The 26,016-nt window shown below is 58.2% G+C and overlaps 1 protein-coding gene across 1 annotated transcript; it reads left to right on the top strand.

Annotated features, from left to right (window-relative positions):
• On the top strand, window positions 1-25,928 carry SLC9A1 (solute carrier family 9 member A1). The gene is made up of 12 exons (XM_068172545.1): window positions 1-364; window positions 18,064-18,524; window positions 20,034-20,284; window positions 20,766-20,983; window positions 21,434-21,636; window positions 21,856-21,945; window positions 22,307-22,377; window positions 22,834-23,007; window positions 23,127-23,241; window positions 23,673-23,774; window positions 24,080-24,152; window positions 24,819-25,928. The coding sequence occupies exons 1-12, from the start codon at window positions 37-39 to the stop codon at window positions 25,139-25,141; spliced, it is 2,409 nt and encodes an 802-aa protein (XP_068028646.1). The 5' UTR covers window positions 1-36; the 3' UTR covers window positions 25,142-25,928.
• The last annotated feature ends 88 nt before the right edge of the window (window positions 25,929-26,016 follow it).

Genomic DNA, 26,016 nt, shown 5'->3' with positions numbered 1-26,016 from the left:
CCGCCCCCCGCCCGCCCGCGCCCCTCGCCCGCCGCCATGGGCGCCGCGGCCCTGCGCGCCCTGCCCTGGGCGCTGCTGCTGCTGGGGCCGCTGCTGCCCGGGCAGGTCCTGCAGGCCAACCCCATGCTCACCTCCGAGGGCCAGCCCGCGCCGCTGCCCGGCGGCGACGTGCCGGGCTTCACCCCCGCGCCCCCCGCCGCCCCCGAGGAGATCCACCCGCTCAAGGAGCAGCCGGCCAACGGCTCGGGAGAGGGGCACGCCAAGCCCCGCAAAGCCTTCCCGGTCATCGACATCGACTACACGCACGTCCGCATCCCCTTCGAGATCTCCCTCTGGATCCTCCTGGCCTGCCTCATGAAGCTGGGTAGGTGGGCGGCGTTGTGAGGGGAGTCCGTGGGCGAGGGCCTGGGGAGGGGCCCCCGGCGGCCTGGAGAAGGAGGGACCCCCGGAGCAGCACAGAGCGGGATGCCCCGGGCAAATGGGACAGACACCGCCAGGCATCACAAGGAGTGACCCTCGTGAGCATCTGCCACGAGGAACACGCCGAGCATCCCGGGGTGGGACCCCCTGGGCAGGCCAGGGCAGGACCCCCGGCTGGGTGGGACAGACACCCCCAGTCGCCCCAAGGAGTGACTGACTCCTGTGAACATCCCGAGGAGGGATCCTTTCGAGCATCCTAGGGAGAGACCCTTCCGAACATTCCAGGGTGGGACCACCCCGAACATCCCAGGGCAAAATCTGCTGCACACCTGTGAACCTCCCAGGCCGGCTGGGCCGGGGTGGGCACTGCTCTCCCCACGACCTTGGGTCTCTGTCCTGGGCCTGGTGGACAGCGGCATGCCGGTCCGTCTGCTCCCACAGACTTCTCATCTCCGTGCCTGGAGATGCTCCTGACCCCTGCTTGGACCAGGTTTGCTTTCCTCCCTTTGACACTCAGGGAGGAAGCACCCAGTTTGCTCACTTCCTCTAAACCACAGATGCTTTTTGTAACCTTGGAGAAGTCACTCAAAAACCTCCCGGTGCTTCGGCCTCCCCTTCCTCCCCCTCCGCAGCAAACCGGGATGGGTTTGCCTCTGCTGCAAAGCATCCCGAGATTCCCGCATTAAAGAGAGCGTCTCAGGGCTGGAAAAGTCACCTGCTGGGATGACCCACTCTGGGAAAGCATCACTCTGCCGGGGCTGGGGTTGTTGACAAAGTGTTTTCCAAACTTCTGCAGCTGGATCAATACCAGCCGAATTAGCCCAAACCTGTGACGTGATGTAACCTGCTGTGCTGTCCCCCAGCCTCCGGCAGTGCAGAGGTTGAGCTGGCCCCGGTCCCATCCCTGGTGATAAAGCCAGGGGGACAGGTGAAATGTTTGCTTTGGAGCAGGTGAGGAGGGAAGGGAGCGCTGCACTCCTTCATTTTGCTCCTCAGTTGCCATCAGTGGTTTAATAGCACTCACTTGTGGGGCGCTCCAGCTTGCTGAGGGAAATCTCGCGTTGGGAGCTTTTAAAAGCTGGTTCCTGTTGTAAACTGTGCCCTGTTCTGGTCTGGAGGGGTCTGAGAGACCCCCAGGAGTTCAGATCGTTCCTGCTCAGCTACTCCTCAAAATATTCCATACCTTTCCCAGCCCGCTGCAAGCGTGCCTAGGCAGGTGCAGCCCCACTTCCACAATCCCTCCTGAGGGCTTTATTTACGTGCAGGCGGAGGAGTGAGAGCGCTTCAGACCCGGAGGCTTGTCTGGGAGACAAGCAGTCAGGACAAGGTGGAACCAGGTGGGAGCCGGGGGTTTCTGCCTTCCTGGCGTTCCCCGAAACGACCTCGGGCCCGTTCAGCTGGAAGGTGCCTCTCCCTAGGGAACGCAAATCTCCTTTCGCAGGGCTCCGCTGTTGCACTGCGCCCTCAGCGCCGCTCGGAGAGCAGAGTGATGAAATCAGGAGTATCTGTGCGGAAGCTGGAGGAGAAAGGAGGGGCCAATGGCCTGCGGCCCTGCCAGGGAAACTGCTGGCAAACACCCGCGTGGGCAGCGGCTCGGGGGGACGGACGGACGTGGCGGGGACACCCACCAGACTCCCGGTCACTGGTGCTGTGGGAAGCTGCTCCTGCCGCCCTTGCCTGCAGGCAGGGCTCATTTGTGCTGCAGGAAAAGTTGTGGCTGCCGGCTGTCAGGTCTTTGATGCTACACGTATTATGCAAGACTGCGTGTTTTAAGGGGTGTATTTTAGGAGAGGCTGCCCTGCAAGTTTGGCAAAGGTCTTTGGAGGTGGCAGGTACTCTGCAGAGCTCCGGAGTTGTTGATTATGCCAAATCCACACCTTAGCTTACCTACAGCTGTGATAGGGCCTTGACAGCAGGGCGGTCCTGGGACACCCTTCTCCTTGGCCTCCTTTCCAGCGTTTTGCGTTTCTTGTTCGTGCTGCCTTGGCAGGTAGTTCCCAAGTTGCAGGTACAGCTCCCTGTGCTTGTGAGCAGCAAAAAACGTCTCACTGCTCTGTGTCCATATCCCAGCCCCATCTATCCTCCCCTGGATCATGGGGCGTTGTTCAGCAGCAGAAAAACAGGCTTTTTTCCACGCAGGGATAGCTCTTACACAGCTGGGCACTGCTGGCAGCACAACATGGAATGGCAGGATGAGGCTCACACAGCTCCAGGCTCCCTAAACCGGACAGGATCTGCAGCATCCCATTTCCAGGAAGAGGAGAAGGGGACTGATAAATAGAACAGGAGTTTGCAGTGCTTCCTCTTTCTCCCCACACTGTCAGTGTGCATTTATTGATGCATCAGGGTGATCCTGAGGGGACCAACATCTTCTTTTTCCAAGAACAGGAATTCCTGTGGTGTGGGCTGTGCCTGACAGCTCGGCACCTCCTGCCTGCCCCTCCCCAGCTCCGCAGGCCTCCTTGCTGGGCTGAAGCTGGTGACTGAGCCACAGGTTGCTACAAAACTGAGTCTTCAACCCTGTGAGTCACTTCAGGGTGTCACCGTGGGGTAGTGCAGGGTGACCATGTTGAGGAGCTCAGAAGTACTCACAGGGTTCTGCTCCAGGCCAGGAGATGCAACCTGACCTTGTTCCTGTTGCTCAGTTTCCCCCTGTTGCTCTTGATGCTTTAGACAGATCTTCAGACTTAAATGCAGCCTCCTGTTGTCCCATCCAGGGGATTTGTCCTTTCTCCGGCAGCTCTCACTGTGAGTTTCTTTGGGGGATCAAAGGTGTGAGTTGAGCCCTTCCCCTCTTGCTGCAGTTTTTGTAAAATGCCTCAGAGATGTTGGTTTCTGGAGGATTCCTCACCTGACACGGCACAGAGGGATGTGTCTGCCCAGCGTGTCCTGCAGGCGTGGGCTGTTCCTGCTTTGTTAATCCCCATGGAGAAGGGGAAGCTGGTGCTGGCTGCTTTACTTAATACTCACATGATATTTTAAGGCTGTGTAGAGGAAGAGGGAGCGAGGGGCAGCTACAACTATGTGCAGATCATGTCTGATGGTGGCCTGACTTTGCCAGGAGAAGCCTTTGCAGCTGCAAGTTGCAACCAGACATTGTCTCAACCTGTTGTATTGTTGCAGAAGGTCAGACCTTCACCAAACACCCCAGTCAGGAGCTCTCTGTGCCCTTCTCCAAGGTTTTGCTGGGGTATCGTAAGGGCTCCTTCACACTGTGCCCAGGGAGTGGTTGGGAAGCTGAGGGGTTTCCCAGCAGGAGAACCTGATTTCCTCACGCTGAGGATTGACCTTTCAGCTCACATGGCTCCCAGAGATGTTTAGTTTGACTGTAAATACGTCCTCATTTCAGGAGAAAGGGAAGGAGTGAGTCAGGAATGTAAATAACAGATTGTGGTCAGCAGTGCCTTTGCTGGCTGTGCTCAGCAGGCAGCGCTTTGTGGTGAGCACCAGCTCTTACCCACCTTGGAGAAGAGCTGGGGCTACTTGCATCTCCAAAGCCCATGCTGGCCCTTCCTTCTAAAGCCAGAAAGCAGAGAGTCATACTCCATTAGCCACCTTCCACTGAGGCATGTCCTGTTGTCTGTCTGCACCAAATGGCTTCCCAGCCTCCCTGGAGCATCCTGGCCATTCCACCACCAGCTCAAGGAGATCACAAGGTGTGGTGGGTTCACCTTGGCTGGAAAGTAACCTAAAATTTATGTCTTGAGTCCAAGCTTTGAAAGTTGGGTGGTGCCTTTCCTTCTTTTCTCTGGGAGTCCCTCTCCCCCAGATGGAGAGAGTCTTCATACCAGGGCCTGTCATGACAGGACAAGGGGAAGTGGTTCTATGAAGCAGGTTTAGATTAGATATGAGAAAGAAATAACATACTCAGAAGGCAGTGAGGCCCTGGCACAGCTTGCCCAGAGAAGCTGTGGCTGCCCCATCCCTGGGAGTGCCCAAGGCCAGGTTGGACAAGGCTTGGAGCAACCTGGGAGAGTGGAAGGTGTCCCTGCCTGGGGTGGGGGGGTGTGGAGCTGGATGGGCTTTAAGGTCCCTTCCAACCCAAACCATTCCATGATTCTGTGACTCGTGGTGCCCACCAAGCTGCTCTATCACTTCCCTCCTCTGCAGGAGAAACTGGGATGGAAAAATCCTCATGGATCAAGATAAAGGCAGTTTAATAAAGCAAAAGCAAAGGTCATGTGCGGAAACAAAGGGAAACAAAAGATTTATTCTCTACTTCCCATCAGCAGATGATGTCCAGCCACTTCCTGGGAAGTACCTTCAGGAACGTAGTGGCTGCTCCGGAAAGCAAATGTCCTAATTAGAACTGCCCACCCTCTCTTCCTCTTTACTCTTTGCTTTGTGTGGTGTGGAATATCCCTTTGGTCAGTTTGGGACAGTCCCAGCAGTGTCCCCTCCCAGACTGCTGCCCACCCCCAGCTCCTGGTGAGGGGTGAGTGTGGGGGCAGCTTTGATGCTGTGAGCAGCTGCTGGAGCGTAGGGCGTTATCAACCCCCTTCCAGCCACCACAGGGTGCAGCCCTCTGCACTCTGAGGCTGCTGTGGGGCAGATGAGCTCCAGCTCAGCCAGACCCAGGGCGTGGGGACATCACTCCCTGTGTCCCCACACCAGTGACTGTGCTGGGGGTCCCCACGAGGCAGCGCTTGCAGCTGAGCTCCTTCGCTCGCCGCGCGCCAGACGCTGCTCGCTGCCTTTGGAGCCTGTGGCTGTCACTGAGTCACTGCTCTGTCTCTCCTTCCCCCTTGGCAGCACTGCTGTCTGGGGTGTTCCCTGCCCCTCCAGACCGAGTGACGGCTGCCAGCGCCAGCCTGGCACTCGCGGAACTGTCCCCACTGTGTCCCCATCCTGTCCCCACCGTGTGCCTGTTGGGCTGGTGTAAAACGAGCTGGGGACAGAGCCTGAGCTCAGCGAGCGGAGCCCAGAGCTGTGCCGGCGTGGGTTATGTGGGGACACGCTGGTGCCTTGGGGAGGTTTGGTGTCACATCTCAGCCCGCCGTGCCAGCGCAGCGCCCGTGCTCGGTGACACCGCTTTGGAGAGCACCGGTGGTCCCCACCACTGCTGCACCTGCAGAGGAGCAAGATTAAGGAAACTCTCGGGGCCTGTGAGCTGGTGATAAGGAGCTGGGAGAAGGAGGGCAGAACCTGATAGGTGCAGGTGGGGTTGTGGAGCCCCACAGAGGCTCAGGGCATGGGGGGTGGCTTCTGCGCCTGGAGGAGACAAGACAATTTCAAAATTGCAAGAGAAACGTTTGTAGAACATTTGGTGGCTGCTGGCTGGCAGCGAGCTTCGGGTGTTAAAACTCTTGGGTGCTAAAACACTTGGTGCTTTTCAAATGTTTTTATCAGCCCACATCCCTGCCCTGAAATCGTGGCTTTTGGAGGGGCCACCCCGAGGTCTTACAGAGCCCTGTGAGTTGAGGAACTTGAGGAGTCCTGTGGGCGAGGGTTGATAAGCAGCGTAGGAAACCTGCTGTGGTGGTGGCACTGGATGGAAGAGCTGGATCTTGAGACCAGACACAGCAGAAACACCCCGGAGCAAAGCCACTGGCGTGGGGACGCCTCTGCATGCCCTGCCCAGTGCCACCTGCAAGGGTGGGAATGGCACAGCAAAGAATCATTCCCAGAAGTGCTTTGTTGGGAATACGTGTGTCTGGCGTGCAGGACGAGCGTGCTGGGGTTATCTCTGTGGCCCTTCTGCCACCCCAGGTGCGGCTTCCCTGGGCGTCAGGATGGCCGTGCTGGGCCAGCTTTGCTGGGATGGCCATCGGCAGAGCCGGGCAGGGGGAAGGGGCCGTTCCTGCTGGATCCAGCACTGGCTGAGGTGGGTTCCCTCACTGGGCCGGAGGGAAATGTTTGTCTCATTCCTGGCAGGAATGTTTGTCTTACAGCCTGGCTTATCACTGCTGGCTGCAGACACGGTGGTGGTGAGAGCTCGGAGATCACCCCAGTGTCCCCACTTGTGCCAGGGAGCTGTTCAGGGGAGCTGGGCCTTGGGGAGTGACTGTTCAGAACGGATTTTGAAGTGCTGCTGCAGCTGGTGCCACAGAAGTGTAAATTGTCAGGATAATGAATTTAAACAGTCTCTTCCAATGCAGACTTGTTGCGTTCCCACTTCCTTATTGGGAATGATCTAAACACATGCTCTGGCTCCCTTTCCCCCCGCTTTGCCATCTCAGAAAGAACAGCCACAGCATTTATTTTTTCCTCCCTGATCTGCCCGTTGCTGGTGTCTGAGCTAAAAAACATCCAAACTGTTCCATCCATGGATCTGAGAAAACCATTAGTTTAATTATGGTTGGAAGAGTGAAAGATTCCTGCTGTGAAATACAGGATGGTGATGGAGTGGGAAAAGCAGAACAGGTCTGTAATCACAGCCATTCCTCCCTGGTGAGCCCTAATGTCCATTAAGGCAGGATTACACTCTGTTGCAGCCTTGGCTTTGCTCCCTGCTGGGACCCTGTTGCCTGTGGCAGCTTCTGGACCTCAAGGCCCTCAGGAACCAGAGCTTTTGTTTCATTCCATTTATCCACAAAGGCTTGGAGACCTGATGCTGGGGTCAGGGATGGGCTGGCTTCCCACACGGGCTGCGGGTGGAAGTTGGGATGTGGGTGTTGCAAGTCCTGTGGCAGCCAGAGCCCAGATTGGTGCTGGCCTGGCTTCCAGGGAGGTGCCATGGGGTTGTTCCTCCCGTGAGACCTGCAGGTGACCTGGGGTGGTTTGTGGGGTAACAGCAGAACGGGTCGATATTTGGCCTGCTTGGTTCACATCCTTTCTCCCACATTGCCCAATCACCCAACCACAGTTTGTCCATGATCCCCAGAGATGCTGGAGTTCCCTTGGGAATTCGTGGAGTGGAGAACAAGTCTTTTGTCTGCAATTCATGTAGCTAAGTAGTCTCCTTTGGGGTTTGAGAATTGCACATGGGAGAAGGGAAAACCAGGTGCTGGTGGAGGGCAGAGGGTCATTCTTGGGGTGACAACAATCCTGTGGCACAGAGGGACTGCAGCCCCTCTTGTGCAGAAGAGACACACTCTCTGGCACTTGTACAAACCAGATGCTCATTAGGCTTGCAAATAAATACTTCTGTAACACGGTCCTTCCCCTTTTCCCTCCTGCAAGCCCTGGTTCTGGCTGTAGGTGCAGAGGTGGTGGGGGCTCTCAGCCTGTCCCAGGATCATGCAGGGCTTGGTCCTTTGTACAGCATCATTGGAGCTGTGGCAATAATGGGGATGAATTACTGCAGCTGCCTTGTAAACATTTGGTTTCTTTTTTTTTTTTTTTTAACTTCTGATTTGGGTCCCCAAGGCCTAATTTGTTCAAATAAAGCCCGAAATCCACACGGAATACTCTGTGAAAACACAGCCTTGCTGAGTGGAGCTGGGTTACGCCTCATCCCCCTCCCGTCTTCACTGGGCTGCCTGAGTCAGCAGCAGCTTTTTCTCACCCATTGGGGCTCAAAACTGCCAGCGTAGGTTTGATGCAAACCTCAGTGTTCTGAGATTAGGGCCAGACAGATTCCAAGGGAGCAGCAGAGGAGCAGGAGATGGTTTGAGTTGAACCAAGTGTTGGTGGTTGATCCTCTCACTCCACTGAGGCCCCAGCATCTGTTCCCCATGGTGCTGGATATCTCACGGACTGCTCTGATTTTACAGTGTCTTCCAGTTGTGTGTTAAATCTTGTCATGTTCTGTTCTTTGGCTCTTTTCTAGCGCCGCAGAACTCATGTGTTTCTGCTTGGGAAGGAGGAAACCAAATTAAAAGCTCAGCAGACGGGCGTGCACACACTCGTTGCTGCCTGTTTGTTGGAAAAGGCAAGATCCAAGGCTGAGCCTTGCTTGGAGTGGAGCAGTGAGAATGAATCTGGTGGTGTGTCACCTCTGGTGGTACAAAAATCTGCTGTTACATCACCCCACGTCTCTTGGGGTTCCTTCCCAGAACCTGCCTGCGTAAGAAGGGCACGACCAAGGCTCATTTGAAGTTGGGGTGGTGTTTTGAGTGGAAAGTTGAAGAATGCAAAGTACTTTTTTAGTCAGAAGAGAACACACACATTTTCTTGGGTTGCCCAGGAGTGACTCACAAACATCTCAGCATCCGAGGTCTTTGTCTCCAGAAAGTTGCAGTACAATCGACCTCCAGGGACAGCACTTACATCCCACTTAACAGAGGGTGCTGCTAGGGAAATAATTCTCCTCTCTTGTGCAAGACACATACTTGCAGAGCAGACACCCCGTGGCAGCAGTTTATTTCCAGTGCCTGGAATTATTCTGCATTTTAGAGTCATGACATGCTAAATCTTAATGACGGATTTGGAGGGAAGGCAGCTTCCCACCCCACTGCTGGAGATTTAACAGCAGACACGCCAGGGGCACAGATTTAAGCGCATACAGGCCTTTAAAGAGAAGAGCTGGTGTTTCCAGCCCTGTTAGTGCCTCAGTTTCCCTTGGGAACGCTTTTCCCACAGCAGCCTTGGTCCCTGGGGGTGAGTTTGCAAGGAGCAGCTCCTCTCCTGTCTCAGCTGCTGCGTGGAGGGAGAGCAGCTGCTCCCGGAGCTGGGCTGGGTGTGAGAAGCATCGTGGCTGGGGATGGTGCTGGAAGGCTGCAGTGGTGTCTCTGTGTGCTGGGGAAGAGGTGACAGTGGCCGGGTGCTTGTGCTGGCTCCGGACGCGCTGCTGGCGTGTGCTGAGAGTGGTGTCACTTTGTCTGGGCTTGCAAAGCCCGGTAGTAATCAGTGCTAATTGCAATTACCTCCTCCCTGCTGTCCGAGTGGAGACCAACAGGTTATTTCCTGAAAAGCTTTTGTTTGTCTTTCCTGCCCGAGTTCCCGGTAGGAAATCTGCCCTTCCTGGGAAGGGCGATTGGCATCGCTCTGCCTGGGGAGTTTGTCTGTGGTCACCTCAGGCTGGCTCAGGTTTAACTCTCCCCAAGGCTTTGAGGGTCAGCAGGAACTGGGAATTAAATGCTGTGTCCTGTGGTTGAGGGTAAGGAGCTGGGAGAGCAACTGGAGCCTTATTTTGGGTGACCAGACACTGTCTCTTTGCATCACCTTGAGTCCCTTCTGCTCCAGAGCATCCATCTGCATCCAACAGTGTGAAGGTTCCCTTTGCAGCACGCAGATGTTAACTGGGAGGATTCTATTCCAGAAATCCCCTGGCACTGACCCCTCCTAACCCAGCTATTCATGGCATCCAGCGCCTTGTAGCAGCTGAAGGAATCTGGGAAGAGCATGGTTGGTGAGAGTGAGTTATGTTTAGCTCCCTGTCCCTTTCCCTGGAGCTAAAGAAGTTTTTCTAGACCTTAAACCTCCTCAAAATGCGCAAGTCCAGCTGCTGTCTCTGCTCCGAAGGATATAAACCTGGATGAGGATGCTGTTGCCCTATAGAAAACTCACGTTTCCAGGGTAAATGGGCTGTGCCAGGAAGATCCCAGCCTTGCAGGCCTGGCTGTGAGCTGCACCCATCCAGAGCTGGTGGGGAAAAGTCAAAACGAGTGTTGAAACAACCGCAGCGGAAATCTGGGTGGCAGTTTGTCCCCGTGTGCCTCCGTGCCCAGCTTCTCCTGGGTGAATGCCATGGGTTGGTAAAGATTCGCGGTCCCGCCCTAGAAAGCTGTGTGGAGCCTGCCCAGAGGCTCCGAACAGGTTTGGTGATTGCAGGCCGTGGTTTGGGAGCGGCTCTGGAACCTGCCCGTTAGAGGAATGCAGTCAGCAGGATCGGGGTTACCGGAGCACCGGAGTCACCGGGCTCGCGGAGCACCAAACCCTTGACTGCTGTCCCAAAGCTCAGCGGGAAGGGTGGGTTTGGCATCTTGTCACGGGGCAGCTCTACACCTGGAGAGAGGTGGAGGAGAGCTGCTCCATGCACAGCTGTTCCCAGCTGGGCCTGGAAGAGGGCTTTTTGAGATGTGGTGGCACCAAGCCTTGAAGCCTCCCAAGCCATCGCTGCTCATTGGTTCTGTGTTTTCCTCCCTACTTGGAATGCTGCAGCCGTGGGGTGACAGTCCAAGGGCCCTGGGTCTCTCAGTCTTTAATGGCAATTAGGTCTTTCTTAATATGTGCTTTTCTTGCAGAGTGTCCTTGCCTTCCCTTCTGGTGTGAAGGAGAAGTGTTATCTAAACACAGGACTGGAAATTGGGAGCTGCTGGCTTCACATGCCAGCTCTCACGCCATTCACTTGGGGACTTGGGCAAGTCCATTTAATGTCTTTTGTCTCTCATTTCCTTTTTACAGCTGGGAGGAAATTAATACCAGCTCTGTAAAAGACTCCCAATTGATCTGTTAATTTCTTGTGAGTGCTTCAAGATAAAACCAGGGTGCGTGCTCTTACTGCTCTCAAAAATAAAGTGTTCAAGTGTTTGTGCTAAAGGCCTCTGTCCATGGATTGTTCTCAGGGCATGTTGTGGTTGTGTGTGGGCACCTTCCCCTCTGGGGAGGCTGCTGCTCCAGGTCTTCCCAGTCCTTCCCAGAGTCAGGGCAATGAGGTCTGACTAGGAGGGATGGCTGGCAGCTCTTTGGCTGCAGGCTGAGCAGTGTGTGCTCTGCCGGGAATGCTGGGTGCTGGATCACTCCAAAGGCTCACCAGGCTTCTCGGAGCTGTCCCACGGTGTTTGGAAAGAGGGGTGCAGCCCCTTGGGGTGGGGGAGCAGCAAACCAAGGAGCAGCCGCCCATCCCTGTGCTGGAGGGAAGAGTGGGTGCTGAGCCTGGATCGGGCCCAGGGAGGAGATGTCCGTGTTATCGTCGATTCCCTGTGTAAACAGCTCATTTCTGAGTGTACACAGCGGGTTCTGGCAGGGGGGCCGCCCATCCTGGCAGGCTGAAATCCAGGGTGCCTGCGCATGATTCAGAGCCGGGATCGCTGCGTCCTCTCCCGCTCTGCAGCACTGCAGCGCTGCCGCGGGGTCCCAGCACACCTGCAGCACTCACACAGCACTCACACCTGCACCCCTCCAGGAGTGTGCTGGGGGAGGGACACGGGATTTGCCTTCGCAGGGACAGTGTGCTGCTCCTGGAGGGGGTCAGGCCAGGTGGGGAGCTGGGCTCATCTGCATGCAGCTCCTGGCTCCGGCTGCTGCAGGATGCAGGGACGCCTCTGGTCCTGTTCCCCAGGCTGCTCAACTTTTTGGGGACCTTTCTGCATCTCCAGGTCCAGCCCCACATGGGAAGGACAACCTCAGGGTTTCCTGGTAGCGCCATCATCATCATCCTTGGGATGAATTTCTCTGCTGGTGCCCATGGCTGGGAGGGGGCTGCATCACCAGGGTTTGCAGTTTGGCACTCCCTGCATCCCTCTGGAGCGTGGCAGTGCCTGCTGTGGCTGGCCTGGGCTTAGGGGCACATTCCTGCATGATGTTACTGCAGGCACTGAGGTACCAGAAGAGACTTTGTCCTTGCACTCAGTCGCCAGAAGAAGCTTTGCCCTTGCCCTGCTGTTGCTGTCTGTGCCAGGGCTCAGCTGCTTGTCCTGTCCCCAGGTGTGTCATGCCAGTGGCTGGTGCTGGGTGGGAAGGAGCTGTACCCCCCTCCCCTGCTCACCCTCCTCTCTGTACCCTGCCCCAACAGCTGCTTTGACAGCGCACCAGACCCCATCCCATTATCACCATTGGCAGCTGCAATGCATGAAATGGCTCTAAAGATGTGCTCTCCAACAGGCTCCATGCACAGAACAGCCCAGGCTTCTCCCCCAGACCATCTCTGAACTGTCCTTGGCACCTGGGCCTTGCAGAGAGCCATACCAGCATTGCTCCTGCTGGTGCCCTGGCATCCATCCCCTCTGTGCCTGGAGCATGGGAAGCTCTCAGCATCCTTCCAAGGAGAGAGGCTCTGGCTGCAGCTTTTTCTGTGCTTATCCTGCCCTGGGGTGCAGGCTTTGCTCCCCCGAGGCCCCCAGGGAACAGTGAGATTTGGGAAAGGCAAGTGCACCGCTGCTCCCTCCAGCTGCCTCGGATGAGGTGTCTGCACTTGTCTCCTTTTCCATCAGAGGATTTATTCAGGGCCCGCCAGTGGGAACTTCCTGGGAGCTGGTGCTGCAGGAGGACAGTGAAGCTGTCAGACATCTCAGCCCTGCTGCACCTGCCTGCCAGCCCCGCTCAGTGATCTCACAGTGATGCAGGGGAGCATCTCTTGTTTCTCAGGGATGAAGGGCTCTTCCCTGGGGCTGCACTAGCCAGGCCTCCTGCTTTGGCTGATGTGGCTGTACCTTGAGGCCTCGACCAAGCCATTTCTCACGAGTCTTCCTGTGTGGAGCCAGCTCAAGTTATGGGTTGTGGCTGCTTGGCTGAGCTGCAGCAAGGCTGGTACCTGGCAGAGTCTGCTTTTTGTCCTATGGCTTTCAGGTTTGGAGTCACCCTAGGGCTGGCCTGATGCTATCAGCCCTGTTCTTATCTTCTGCAAAGCAGGCAGGGTCCGGCCGGTCACCTTCCCACACACAGCTGCCTCGCTGGGGGCTGGGGCTGTACCAGGCAGCCCTCGGCTCCTGTCGCAGGAACTCCTTCCGTGTGCCCCGGGCTGTTTGCTCTGGGTGGGAAAGAGGGGTAAAACCGGGGCAGCTGGGTGGCTGCAGGGTGGGGCCGAGCTGGGTGAGCAAGGTCTGTAGGCACAGGGGTGATAGTGTCACACCAAGGGGAAATAAAACTGTCCCTTCGTCTGGCAAGGGGTCCTAATGGCTATGGACTGTGACAGCATGGCTTTTGGGGACGTTCTGTGCAATCCAGCTGGGCAGGGGCACAGCCAGGCTGTGCTGGGCACCTTGGGGTCCCCCAGGGTTTCATCCCACCCCACGTGGAGGAAGCTGATCCTGACTCCTGAAAATGCCTGGAGGCTGTGGGGCAGTGCTGGATGCTGATGGTTTTTAACCAGTCCTGAGCACCAGCCTGGTTGCAGCCCCTGCCCACCCGAGTTTGAGCAGGGAGTGACCCCAAAATCAGGGCTGGATGTTTTGCTTTTCCCTTCTCCCTGTGCTGGCCTTGCACGCTGTGCCCACAGCAAAGTTTGGAGGGTGTCTCTGTGGCCCTCGTGTGGGATCTGCAATCACTCAGTGACTCACAAAAAGCAGCATAAATTAATTACCTTCCTGGTTCTTGGCTTTGCTTCATAATTAGTGACAACAAAATAATGAGGCTTGAATGAAACATTTGGTTTGTTCTGGAGGAAATTGTTTTGCTTAGAAGCACTTTCTGTACCTGTGCCTTAACACAAAAAACAAGAAGTCAGCTTCTCACCAGGAAATGGCATTTTGGGGTGGAAAATCAACGCTTTTCCGTTCTGGACATTGAAGCCACTGGGTGCTTAAAAGTTTGCCCAAATCAACCCAAGCTGCTGAAACCAACCCAAAAAGAGCTGCAGGGGAGCACTGGGGTGACCCGGACCTGCTTTAAAACCCTGCCTGCTCCCTGGTGAAACAGAAGAGGCTTTGGCAAAGCCCAAACTGCGTCATGGCCCCACATGTGCCCTCCCAGTGGGATGGCTGTGGGAATAAGCCAGCTTGGAGCTCTGTGGGGCTGGAATTTCAGGGCACACGGTGACGTTGGAGCTTGTGAGAGGCAGTGAGTGTAATTTAAGTACAGTGGTTTTACCCCCTCTCCTGGCAGGGTGACACCAGCCGCAGCCTCGCTCTATTTATAGGTGTAAATCACCTGCTATTTAATTCCTTTTGAGCAAGTTCAATTTTCATGCCCTTCCCTCGAGACTTCCCCGTTACATCTGGTGCAGCTCTCTCCGCTCTCCTTGTTCCCTGTCTTTACAGGGAGCCACTGGATCCGGCTCCATTTTCCAAGGGAGAAGCGCAGCAGAGACATCCCAACATCCCCAGCGGCCCTGCTGGAGGCCACAGCAATCAGCAGAGCCTGGCTGATCTTTGGCCAACTGCTGGTCAGGCGAGGGAAGAGAGAAATCCACTGTGGTTTTTTTCGGAGGGAGAAGGATAAATGGAAGAAGCTGCAGCCAAACTCTGGAGGACTGGGATGGATTTTCCCCTGGGAGCCAGTTGCGAAATGTTCTGTCACTGCACCATCATCCTCGCAGGGCTTTAACCCTGCTGGGGTCTTACCCCCATCCTCGACCTGCCCAAAACACAGCGTGGGAAAGCCAGATCCCAGGGGCTCGGAGCTCTGCAGACCCTGGAGCCCAGCCCAGCCCTCCTTCCCTTCCCTCCCCGCTGCTCCTTCAACAGGAGAAAGAAGGGCATGCTGCTGAGTCATGGCTTCGTGGATCGCTTGTCCCCAGGGCTGGTGACACATCCGTGATTTTGGGGTTCAGCCAGCAAAGTGTCAACGTGCGGGGGCTCTGTGGTGCCTGTGTCACACGTGGGAAGGTGTGCACGCCTGCCTGCATCCCTCACCTGGGATTGCTGCTGCCCCTCGGCAGGGCCCACCCGGCCCCTGCCAGCCTGGTGTCCTGAAGGGTTAAAGTGGCCCTCGGAGGGGCCCTGGTGCTGTCAGCCACGCTGTCTCCTCCAGCCCTGCTCTCTGCAGTGTCCTTCAGAAGGGCAGCCCTTCTGAGCATGCCTGCTCCCCCTCACGCCTCCTTCCCAGACCCTGTGCTGCAGCCCGAACCAGCACCCAGCCTGGGGTCCCCAGGGCTCAGAGAGCATCACCCGGGGGGCTTCACCGCCCCCTTGCCCTGACTGACCCTTCATCTACCACCTCCTTCCAGAACAGAATCCCCAGGGGGGGAGAGCTCCTAACCCTGGTTAATAATTGAGTGATTCCTCTGTGCCTGCCTGCTGGAGCCTGCAGCTGCTCCAATAAACCTGGGCAGCCTGGGAGGATGGGGGTTTTGTGTGACCACTCTCCTTTCTCGTGCCTCCTCTTGGCCGACTGGATCATCCTGGAAGCATCCTGGCTCTCTGAGGCCATGTCCCTGAGGCCGTGTCCCTGCGTGGGTGCTTGGGAATGTGGGCTGAAGCCTCAGGAGCATCCGGCTTAACCATGAAGGTGCCGGGCCCTTCCAGCCGTGCCCTGTGCTCCCTTCCCTCCTCCCTCCCCATCCAGCAAATCCACTGACTCCAAAATAAAGACCAGAAATGCTCAGATGCTGCAGAACAAACTTTGTCAGAGCCAGCTGTCCTTGCCTGAAATCTCTTTCATTTGAGGGATGGGATTTCCTCCAGATCTGCAAGAGCTCAGTCTGTGGTTAAAACTGGGATTCCTGTCCCTAGGTCCTTTCTGGCCAGCCCAAGGAACTGCTGACCACCAGTGAGCGATCCCTGTGTGTGCCTTGCTGGGCACGTGGGAGCTGATGTGGGCAAGGAGCTGTTTGCACAGGAACTGTATCTCCTGGATTTCCTTGTCTGTGTTTGCTCAAGCTCTTGGGGTTCATGTTTAACTCAGCTGTGTCTCTTTTAATGGTTCTGGTGGTGTTTGATGCTGGTGAGAGGGAGCTGCTCCCATAGAGTTTGTTTTCCAGAAGAGGAATCTTGGGTGACTGTGCGTGCCCTGTGCTGGGGATTTAGAGATCTGGGGTCACATTATTATTATTTTATTGCTATTACTATTATCATAATCATCATTTTCAGAGCCATTATCAAGGCTTGTTCCCCTTTCTGCTGCCCCTGGATGTGCCTGTGGCTGGGCATCCTCATCTCCCAGCATCCTGCCACAGCCTTCCTCATCTTCCAGGAGGGAAGTTCAGGCACAGGGCTGGGATCAAAGCAGTTCGCCCTTGCCTGGCCTCATCCCCACAGTGAGGGCGTTCCTTCCCATCAGTCACCCCCATCCCAAAGTGGGATGCTGGCTCCCACCAACAGATTGGTACCAATGAGCTCTGGAATGCTCTAAAAATACTGAGCAGAGCAAGCAGGGAGCAAAAAATGGCTGAGATTCAGGGAAATCAAAGGCATAATTAAAATGCAGCCCGTGTAAGTGTATTTTTAGGGCCCTAGAAAAAGGCTGTAAACCATCGAATTCCCATCAGCACACGAATGTTCCAGTTTAATGGAATCCTGGGGCCTGTGGGGAAGAAGTGAGAGATGCTTAATTGTCAGTGTTTGTGTTTTATTCATGATTGAACAGACTTAGCAAGCAAAAACTGATCTGCTGTTGGCTTCTCACTGCTTGTGTGGCTTTAAGCCTTATTCCAGCCAGAAATTGCTCGCTGTGCTGGAAGGGTCGGTGGTTCCCAGGGTTTGCATGAGCTGTGCATGGAAAAGGGATTAGCACCTCCCCTCCCATAGGGAGCTCCGTGCCAGGGCTGCCTTGGGGTGCTCAGAGCTTGTGTGGGCTCCAGGGGATCCAAGGAAGAATTAAAAATCCCATGGGGGTAAATCAGGAGCCGCATCCAGGCTGGGAAGTCCCTGAATGCAGGTGCCTGGGTGCTGGGGGTGCCTTGGGACAGAGTTTGGATGTTCCCAGCTCCCCGTGCCTCCCCTCGAGCCTGCAGCCATCGAGCTGTTTGCTGGGGTTGGTGCTGCTGGGCAAAGCCGAGGCAGGAGCCAGACTCCTTCCAGCATCCCTCCAGCACCAGGGACCCTCTGGAGCAGCTGGAATGGTTCCTGGAGCCTCGGGTGCAACGAATCCTCTGGGCTCGCCCATGCTGGAGCCTGTTCTGCAGCTCAGGTGGAATTTGGGGGCTAATCCTCCCCCCAGGGGCTGGGCTGGGGGCTGCTGGTCCTTAGGGAGGGCCTGTGGAAGCGAGGCCTTTTCCCGTGGGAGCTGGGGTGTCTCTGCGCAGGTGGAGGAGGGATGAGCCGGCCGTGGCACAGGTGTGGCCCCAGCGGGCTCGGGGGGATCTGGCTCGTTCTGGAGGGGATTTAATCTGTTGTGGGATTGCTACAGATGGCATGGCCGGAAGGAACGGAGGAACACGGCATGCCAAGGCAGGGTTCCTTATTTTAAACTGCTTCCCTTGCCAGGGAACAAATATGCCTCGCTTCAAAATAATAATTATAAAGCCTGGGAGGAGATCCAGGGAACCCAAAATCCTTCTGTGGGTGTTGGTGTGCTGGCAGATGCCCAGCTGGGGGTGTTTGGTGGGAATGTCATCCCAGCGGGTCAGGGCTGGCTCAGGCACCTGCATTTGGAGCTGTGCTGTGGTTGGAAAAGGGGGAAATGTGTTCCCTGTTACCTTGCACCCCAAGGATGCATCCTGTCCCTGCTGCAACCAGCCATGTAAAACCTTCAGGAAGGAGAATTGCATCCTAAAATGCACCAAGCAGCAGCTCCCCTCCACATCCCCGAGTGCCCCAGGGATGGGCGCTGTGCCTGGCACACTGGGAATGGTGGCACTGGTGGGCAGGCTGCTGTCTGCTGGGAGGGAAACGCCACTGCCTGCGTGTGCTCGGGATCAGTGCTGCAGTGGGAAGGGCTGGAGCCAGGGACTGCTCGTGTGGAGAGAGCTGCCTGTGCTGCAGGGCTGTCACTGGCACGGGGTCCACGGACAGACCCTGGCGTGCCCCAAGGGTGGCTGTCACCTGCTGCTGGGACTCCCAGGGCTCTGGCCTGAGACCGGCAGTACCACGGTCTGGCTAAGCTGCAGTTTCCACTTGAGAGAGCGGGGCAGGAGGGGAAACTGAGGCACACGAGGAGTGACAGGTCACGAGGAGTGCAGGGAGGGCTGGGAACTGGTCCCTGACTCTGGCAGGGGTGTCCCCCTGCAGACAGCATCCTCCATTCCTGTAGCCAACGTGTCTCTTCCTCTCTCCTTCTCTCCAGGCTTCCACGTGATCCCGTCAGTGTCCAGCATCGTTCCCGAGAGCTGCCTGCTCATCGTGGTGGGCCTTCTGGTCGGGGGGCTCATCAAAGGGGTGGGTGAAAAGCCCCCCATCCTCAAGTCGGACATCTTCTTCCTCTTCCTCCTCCCCCCCATCATCCTGGATGCCGGCTACTTCCTGCCCCTGCGCCCGTTCACCGAGAACCTGGGCACCATCCTCATCTTCGCCGTGGTGGGCACGCTCTGGAACGCCTTTTTCCTGGGGGGGCTCATGTACGCCGTGTGCCAGCTGGGCGGGCCCGGCCTCAACCACATCGGCCTCCTGGCCAACCTGCTCTTCGGCAGCATCATCTCGGCCGTGGACCCGGTGGCCGTGCTGGCCGTCTTCGAGGAGATCCACATCAACGAGCTGCTGCACATCCTGGTCTTCGGGGAGTCCCTGCTCAACGACGCCGTCACCGTCGTGAGTGGCTCGGCCTGGGGAAGGGGGTTCACTTCGGTGCAGGAGCATCTCAGGGTGGTGGCAGCTGTCAGGGCCATTCCAAGCTGCCAGGTGCCTCCTAGCAGCTCCACTTGGACCAAACCTTGTCCAGGTGCAAAGCTAAAAATAGAGGCTTAAAACACTGCAGAGGTGGGTTGAGGTGAAGTGTTTCTCTTGGTAGGCTGGGGAGGCTGAGGGCACATGCCCAGTCAGCCTCTTGGTGCCCTGGGCTCTGGGAATCTGCTCTCCTGGTTGGAGTTGCTGTGCCTGTGCCTGTCCTGCCAGGGGAAGCACAAGGGGCTGACCCTGGGTCAGGCAGCACAGCCATGTAGCTGCTGCTCCCTCTGTCTCCTTTCATGTGGTCACCCTTGCTGTCCTCCAGCTCCCAGGAGATGGGAGAGCAGCACATCAGCCATGGCAAAGGGGAGACCTGGAGGGGCTGAAGCCAGGCTGGCATCCCACCTGGATCACCCCTGAGCCCCACTCCAAGCAGCAGCTTTGCAGGGACCTTTGGGAGGTGGGGCCAGGCCTGCTCCCTTTCCAAAGGACATCACTGTCCAGGTGGTGGCTTGGCCGTCAGCATGGCCTTCTCCTCTCTGCAGGCTGACCTCTAAACTGACTCCTAACGCACTGCTTTTTCCTGGCTCTTTTCCCATATCCCAGCTGTCCATTCTGGAGCTGGCTGCTCAGCCCCTGCTGACAAGGTTCCTGGTGACAAAGAACACTCTGTCCCACCACGGGGCTTTTTCCAGGCACTTCTCCCCCATTTTTCAGCTGAGGGGTGCCTGCAGGGTCTGTGTCCCCGCTCTCATCCCTGGGGAATGCTTTTGTCTGCCCCTGCCCCAGGGCCTGGCCCCGGCAGTAAGGAGCTGGCCCCTGGCCCTCTCCCTGCCTGCAGGTGCTGCTATTCCTGCAGGATGCTCTAAATCCTGTTTCCCATCCTGACGTGTGCTTTAACATCTCTGCAGTGTCTGGGAGTGGGAGAAGGCAACACAGCCCAGAGTCTTTCCCTCAGGTTTCCCTCAGCTGCAGAAGCTGCCTCAAGGGTTTGGGCTCTCCTCTGGGCTGTGCAGGGCAGATGGGGGCTTTTATCTCCCTGCATCTGTCAGGAGTCCCCCAGCCTGGATCTGTCCTGACCTGCTCGTTGGGAAAACAGGAACAGCCTCTGGCTGGTGACCAAAGGCCCTCCTGGCACAGCTGGAGAGCAGAGCTGTCCCAGACACATCTTTGGAGGCACCGTGTCCCTGTGGGCACAGAGGACAGGGAGCCAGTCCCCCTGGCTCTGTGTCTGGCACAGCAAAGCACCAGCAGCTGGTTTTGGTGTGAACCTTGGTCAAGCACAGGACCCAGCTCAGGGTCACCCAGCAGTGACCCAGCTCAGCTCAGGTGTGCCAAACTCCCGCGGGAGGTCCCTGGGCAGGTCTCCTCCGAGGTGAGGCTGTCCCTTACCAGAGGGACAGTTTGAACCCCGCTCTCCTTTCTCCCTGCCAGGTCCTCTACCACCTCTTTGAGGAGTTTGCCAACTTCGAGCAGGTGACCATCCTCGACATCATCCTCGGCTTCCTCAGCTTCTTCGTGGTGTCGCTGGGCGGGGTCTTGGTGGGCGTCATTTACGGGGTGATCGCTGCCTTCACGTCCCGCTTCACCTCGCACATCCGCGTCATCGAGCCCCTCTTCGTGTTCCTCTACAGCTACATGGCCTACCTGTCTGCCGAGCTCTTCCACCTGTCCGGCATCATGGCGTGAGTTGGCAACGGGGGAGGAGGTGCCCTCGTGTCCCCAGGACCCCTGGGGGATTTATGGGCTGGAACCACAGTCTTCTGGCTGGCCCAGCGTGGTCAGTACATGCCCAGTGAGGCCCAGTGCTGTGTTTGGGCTGGGATATGCAAGGAGGCACACGAGAGGAGTGAGTCTGGGGAGTTGTCCCACAGATCCCGGGGTGCTGGCAGCCTGTTGCTGTTCTCCCTGGCACACAGGAGCAGGCAGGGCCGGCTGAGCACTCAGGACACCGTGGGTTTGTGCTCCAGTGCTCACTCCTGCCCTGCCAGGGGAAGAAGAAACCTCATGCTGCCTTCTCTGGAGGCCTTGAATATTTGCTGGTGGTTCACAAGGCCCGTCCTGCCCTGGAGTTTGGTGTCACAACACAAAATGCTGCTGCGGAGCTAGGGCTTGAGGCTGTCCCCATGTCCCCATGTCTGCTGAGGGCCCCAACCTCACCCCCAGGCTCATCGCTGCTGGTGTGGTCATGCGGCCCTATGTGGAAGCCAACATCTCCCACAAGTCCCACACCACCATCAAGTATTTCCTCAAGATGTGGAGCAGCGTGAGTGAGACCCTCATCTTCATCTTCCTGGGTGTCTCCACCGTGGCTGGTCACCACTACTGGAACTGGACCTTCGTCATCAGCACGCTGTTCTTCTGCCTCATCGCCAGAGTGTTGGGTGAGTGTCAGTGTGGTGGCAAAGCCCTCGGGGTGGTAAAAGAATCATGGCATTGTTTGGGTTGGAAGGGACCTTAAAGCCCATCTCGATCCAGCTGCCATGGGCAGGGACGCCTTCCCCCATTCCAGGTTGCTCCAAGCCCTGTCCATCCTGTCCTTGAGCGGCCATCTGGGTCGTGGTGAACTCTCAGGACCGTGATGGTTTGCCTTGCTGGGGAGGCTGGAGATGGCACTGCTCCACCGTGGGCATCACCCATGCTGGTGGTTGGTGTTGTGGGGAGATGGGGCTGAGGCCGTGGTTGTGCCGGACATGGGGTGGAAGCTGCTCAGGGATGTTGAGATGAGCAGACAGCTCTCACCTGCACCCACAGCCCTGAGGGGCTGCAGGGTGGGCTCTTTGGGACTGGAGGGGATCCTTGACCATTCACACAGGAGTGTGCTGCTCCCCCAGGTGTCCTTGTCCTCACCTGGTTCATCAACAAGTTCCGAATTGTGAAGCTGACGCCGAAGGACCAGTTCATCATCGCCTACGGGGGCCTGCGGGGAGCCATCGCCTTCTCCCTCGGCTACCTCCTGGACTACAAACACTTCGGCATGAGGGACATGTTCCTCACAGCCATCATCACTGTCATCTTCTTCACCGTTTTCGTGCAGGTTGGTGGCACTCAGGCTGTGCTTTCAGAGGGAAAAGGGGCTCTTCATGGCTGTGTGGAGAGCGGGGAGCCCATCCCCAGCCTCCATCCCTGACCCTGTCACTGACCCACGTCCCCAAAACGCTGCACAGGGACACGGACAGTGGTTTGGCTTTGCTGAGCCCATCCCACTCCCACCACTTGCCTCGGGCAGAGATGTAACCCCCCTCCCCCTCCCCAGGGCATGACCATCCGGCCCCTGGTGGATCTGCTGGCTGTGAAGAAGAAGCAGGAGACGAAGCGCTCCATCAACGAGGAGATCCACACGCAGGTAACGCGCTGCTCCGGCCGCCCCGCGCGCTGCCTTAGCCCTCTGCTCTCTCTGCTTCTGCCACTCCACCTCTGTCCCTGGGACCTGCCCCTAAATCAGAGCCCAAGGTAAGGGGGGGCAGAGCGAGGGCTCTCCCCTGTCTGTGTCGTCCGGTGCCTGCTCTGACCCAGACCCCCCAGTGCCTGTAGAGCCAAGCCCGGTTGTGTGGGTCCATCCTGCCCTCCCAAAGCCCATCCTGGACCCACAGCCCTGATTTTACACACCTTGAGTGCACTCCCCATGTGTCAGTGTGGGTGTCAGGGGAGGGAGAGGCTGGACAAGAGCCTTCCGAGCTGCTCACGCCTTGGACCATCTCTTCCAGTTCTTGGATCACCTTCTGACAGGGATCGAGGATATCTGTGGTCACTACGGGCATCACCACTGGAAGGACAAGTGAGTGGGGAGGTTTGGTGGCTGGGGAAGGGTTTCAGTCACCGCCCAGAAGGCTTCACAGCTCTGTGCCAGGCTTTAATATCCACACACAGACTCACCGTGGGGAATTATGGCCCTGGATTGGGAACAAGTGGGGCTTGTGCACCCCTTGGCCTCACCACCCACAGCAGGTCCCTGGCAGGGTGGGAGCTGCCAGTGGCCAGTCCCTGCAGGAGCTCAGGACCATCCCTAGTGGGTACCAGCAGGTGCTGGGTGTTGTGGAGACACCCTGGCTTGGGAGGGATTCAGGGAAGCCTGGCCTGAGCCATGCTGTTGGAACTGGACCCAGCACTGAGCCCAGCAGTGCTGTCCTGGGGCTGGGGGCTGGGGGCTGGGGGCTGGGACCTGGGACCTGGGACCTGGGGCAGGGCCAGGGCTGAGCTGTGGCTGCTCCTCCTCTCCCACGTTCCCGGGAAGACTGAACCGCTTCAACAAGAAGTATGTGAAGAAGTGCCTGATCGCGGGGGAGCGCTCCAAGGAGCCCCAGCTCATCGCCTTCTACCACAAGATGGAGATGAAGCAGGCGATCGAGCTGGTGGAGAGCGGGGGCATCGGCAAGATCCCCTCTGCCGTCTCCACCGTCTCCATCCAGTGAGTTCCCTGCCTCCCGCGGCACCCTGAGTGCTCCCTGCTGGTGGCCACAGGGCAAGCAGCCCTTGGGTGCTGCGTGGCCATGGTGGTGTGGCTCTGAATCCTGTCTGTCCGTGCAGGAACATCAACCCCCAGACCCTCCCTTTGGAGCGTGTCCTTCCAGCCCTGTCCAAGGACAAGGAGGAGGAGATCCGGAAAATCCTCCGCACGAACCTGCAGAAAACCAGGCAGAGGGTGAGGTGTCCCCTGGCGTGTCCCCTGTGTGTGTCCCCTTTGCCTTGCTGGCAGGGGCAGGGACACTGCCCCCCAGATGCCCTCAGCTGGGCCCTTCATCCCTGCTGTCCCTGCCCTGCCCTGCCTTGTGCTCCTGGCCTGACTCTTCTTCCCCAGGAGGCTTTTCCTCCTGGGATGGTGCTGGGATAGTCTGAGGGGCAGGCTGATTTGGTCAGTGGCTGAGCCCAGCCTTTAAACCCTCGTTGGGCCAGGGTGGGTCAGGGTCAGGCATCCCGTGGTGGCACACAAGGGATGAGCCACGAGCCTGCCTGGACCTGCTCTGCCCACTGGTGGCTGTTCCATCCACCTCCAGGAAGAATGGGGCTGTGACCTTTCTTTCCCTTTCCATGTGGGATTTTAACCCGTCTCCTTTTCTCGGGGTCTCTTCCCAGCTGCGATCCTACAACCGGCACACGCTGGTGGCTGACCCCTACGAGGAAGCCTGGAACCAGATGCTCCTGCGGAGGCAGAAGGCCCGGCAGCTGGAACAGAAGGTGTTGGGGGAACACCAGGGCGGGGATGCTGCCAGGGCTGGGCAGGACGGGGGCCAGGGGGGCTCCCAGCCTGGGAGGGCACAGGGAGGGGGCTGAGGTTCGGATGCCAGAGGGTGACCCCAAGCCTTGGGGGTCCTGTGATTGCCCCAGGCCCCAAGCAAATCCCTGGAGCGTGGCTGGGAGGATCTGTGCCTGTGTCCTCTGCATCCCGCTGCTGCTCCCTGCCCATCCCTGTGGCCAGTTCCCCGCCTGCCTTCCCCGCCTGCCCTGGCCACGCCGCTGACGGTGCCTTGCTCCCGTTGCAGATGAACAACTACCTGACGGTGCCGGCGCACAGGGTGGACTCGCCCACCATGTCCCGGGCTCGCATCGGCTCAGGTAGGTGGGAGGGAGCTGCACGAGGAGCGGCGCTGCCGGCACCTGGAGCCCTTGGAGCTTGTGCTGTCCTGCACCTCCTCAGCTCCCTGTGGCTCTGCAGCCCCGACCGTCCCCACCCCACAGCCCTCCAGCCGAGCCCCAGAGGGCTGCTGTTCCGAGCAGAAGCACCCAGCTGGCTCCCCAGCACGATTCCCACTGGGAAGTCAGGTTGGGCAGTCCCTCCGGAGCCCAGCTCACTCCATCCACAGACACGTCTCTGTCTGTGCCCCTCCCAGCGCTCCTCAGGGGAGGCCATCAGGAGCGCTTAGCCCCCAGACCTGTTGCCACTGGATTCCCAGTTTGTCCATCGCACATTCGCTTTGGCACCCTCGGTTCCTCCTGTCCCGTGTGTCCCCTCCCGCTCCGGGGACAGGGTGTCGGGTGTTGGGGTGTGACGCGGCTGCGGAGCCGGCGGTTCATCAGCAGAGGGCAGCTTCGCCCTTCTCGATGGAGCCGGGCTGTCGGCAGCTCCAGCTGGGGTGTGGGAATCGGGAAAAGGAATTACACAGCTGAATTGGAAATCAGCGAGACAGCCCAGGCACCCCAGCCCCAAACGAACATCTGGGGTGCATCACCGGGGGTCCCTGAGACCCCCCCTTCCCTGCCTGACCCCTCTGTGCCTCCCAGACCCGCTGGCCTACGAGCCCAAGGAGGACTCGGAGAACCTGCCCATCATCACCATCGACCCGGCCTCGCCGCAGTCCCCCGAGTCCGTGGACCTGATGAGCGAGGAGCCCAAGGGCTGCAGTGGCCTCCCACCCTCGCCCGAGGAGGATGAGGAGGGGCTGGTGATGCGGGTGAAGGAGCCTTCCTCCCCGGGGACTGACGACGTCTTCACCCCGGGGACCAGCGACAGCCCCAGCAACCAGAGGATGCTGCGGTGCCTGAGCGACCCCGGCCCGCGGCCGGAGCCCGAGGAGGGGGAGCCCTTCATCCCCAAGGGGCAGTAGCTGCTGGCTCAAAGCCTCCAAATCGTTTCTCTCTCTCTTCATTCATTCGTTCTTTGCTCTCCGTTTTGGTTTCTTGTCACTACACACTGGGTTCAGGAAGGGGAGACTGTCCTGGATGGACTGGGATTGCCAGGACAGCTCTGCCCAGCGAGCCCTGGGCTGGCCCCAGTGAGCAGGGAAGGAGTCCTGGGATGCCCCGGGCTCCTTGGGCCGCGTGGCCTGGGGGTGACGGACAATTTTCCGCCCGGGATTGGGATTTGCAGGTGCCTCACAGCCCCCGCGGGGCTCTCCCAGAGGTGCCCACCCACTCAGGACCTGCGGCCGGCTCTGACCAGGGGTCTCCACAGTCACTCCCCATGGCACAGCTTCCCCTCTCCCCTCTTGTGCTTTATTGATTGCCCCCTGGCCTTGCTCCGGAGCGGAGAGATGGGACAGCAGGAGCTGTCACCGGGGCTGGCACACACACACACTCCCCCTGCACCCTCCCAGGCACCTCGGGCTCCTGCCACTGCTCCCTCGCCTTGGCAGCTTCGCCGTGGGACCGGCTGTGCCTGGGGTCCTCCCTCCTGGCCTCACATTTCATGCCAGGTCTTTTCAAAGAAATATTCTAGAGCCATGCAGGGGGGAAGCTGGGACCCCCCTCGCTTTGAGCAGCCTCCCCATCCCTCCTGGAACTGCTGTCACCTGTGCCCATGGGCACCCTCCGCCAGCCTCGGCCCCTCGCCCTGTGCCAGCGCGGCAGCGGCTGCTCCTTAACCAAAGACGGGGCCCGGGGTGTGCCAGGGGGGATTATTTGTCCCCCCGCAAGCGAGAGGAGCTGGGGGGGAGCCAAGTGCCAGCTCCCCCAGCGTGGGGACACGTTGGATCCGGAAGGT

Source organism: Anomalospiza imberbis, chromosome 25 (genome assembly GCF_031753505.1).
Source record: "Anomalospiza imberbis isolate Cuckoo-Finch-1a 21T00152 chromosome 25, ASM3175350v1, whole genome shotgun sequence".
In the NCBI taxonomy this organism is placed as follows: domain Eukaryota; kingdom Metazoa; phylum Chordata; class Aves; order Passeriformes; family Viduidae; genus Anomalospiza; species Anomalospiza imberbis.
The sequence above is the reverse complement of the archived record's forward strand: the minus strand, read 5'-3'. Positions and strand labels throughout refer to the sequence as shown.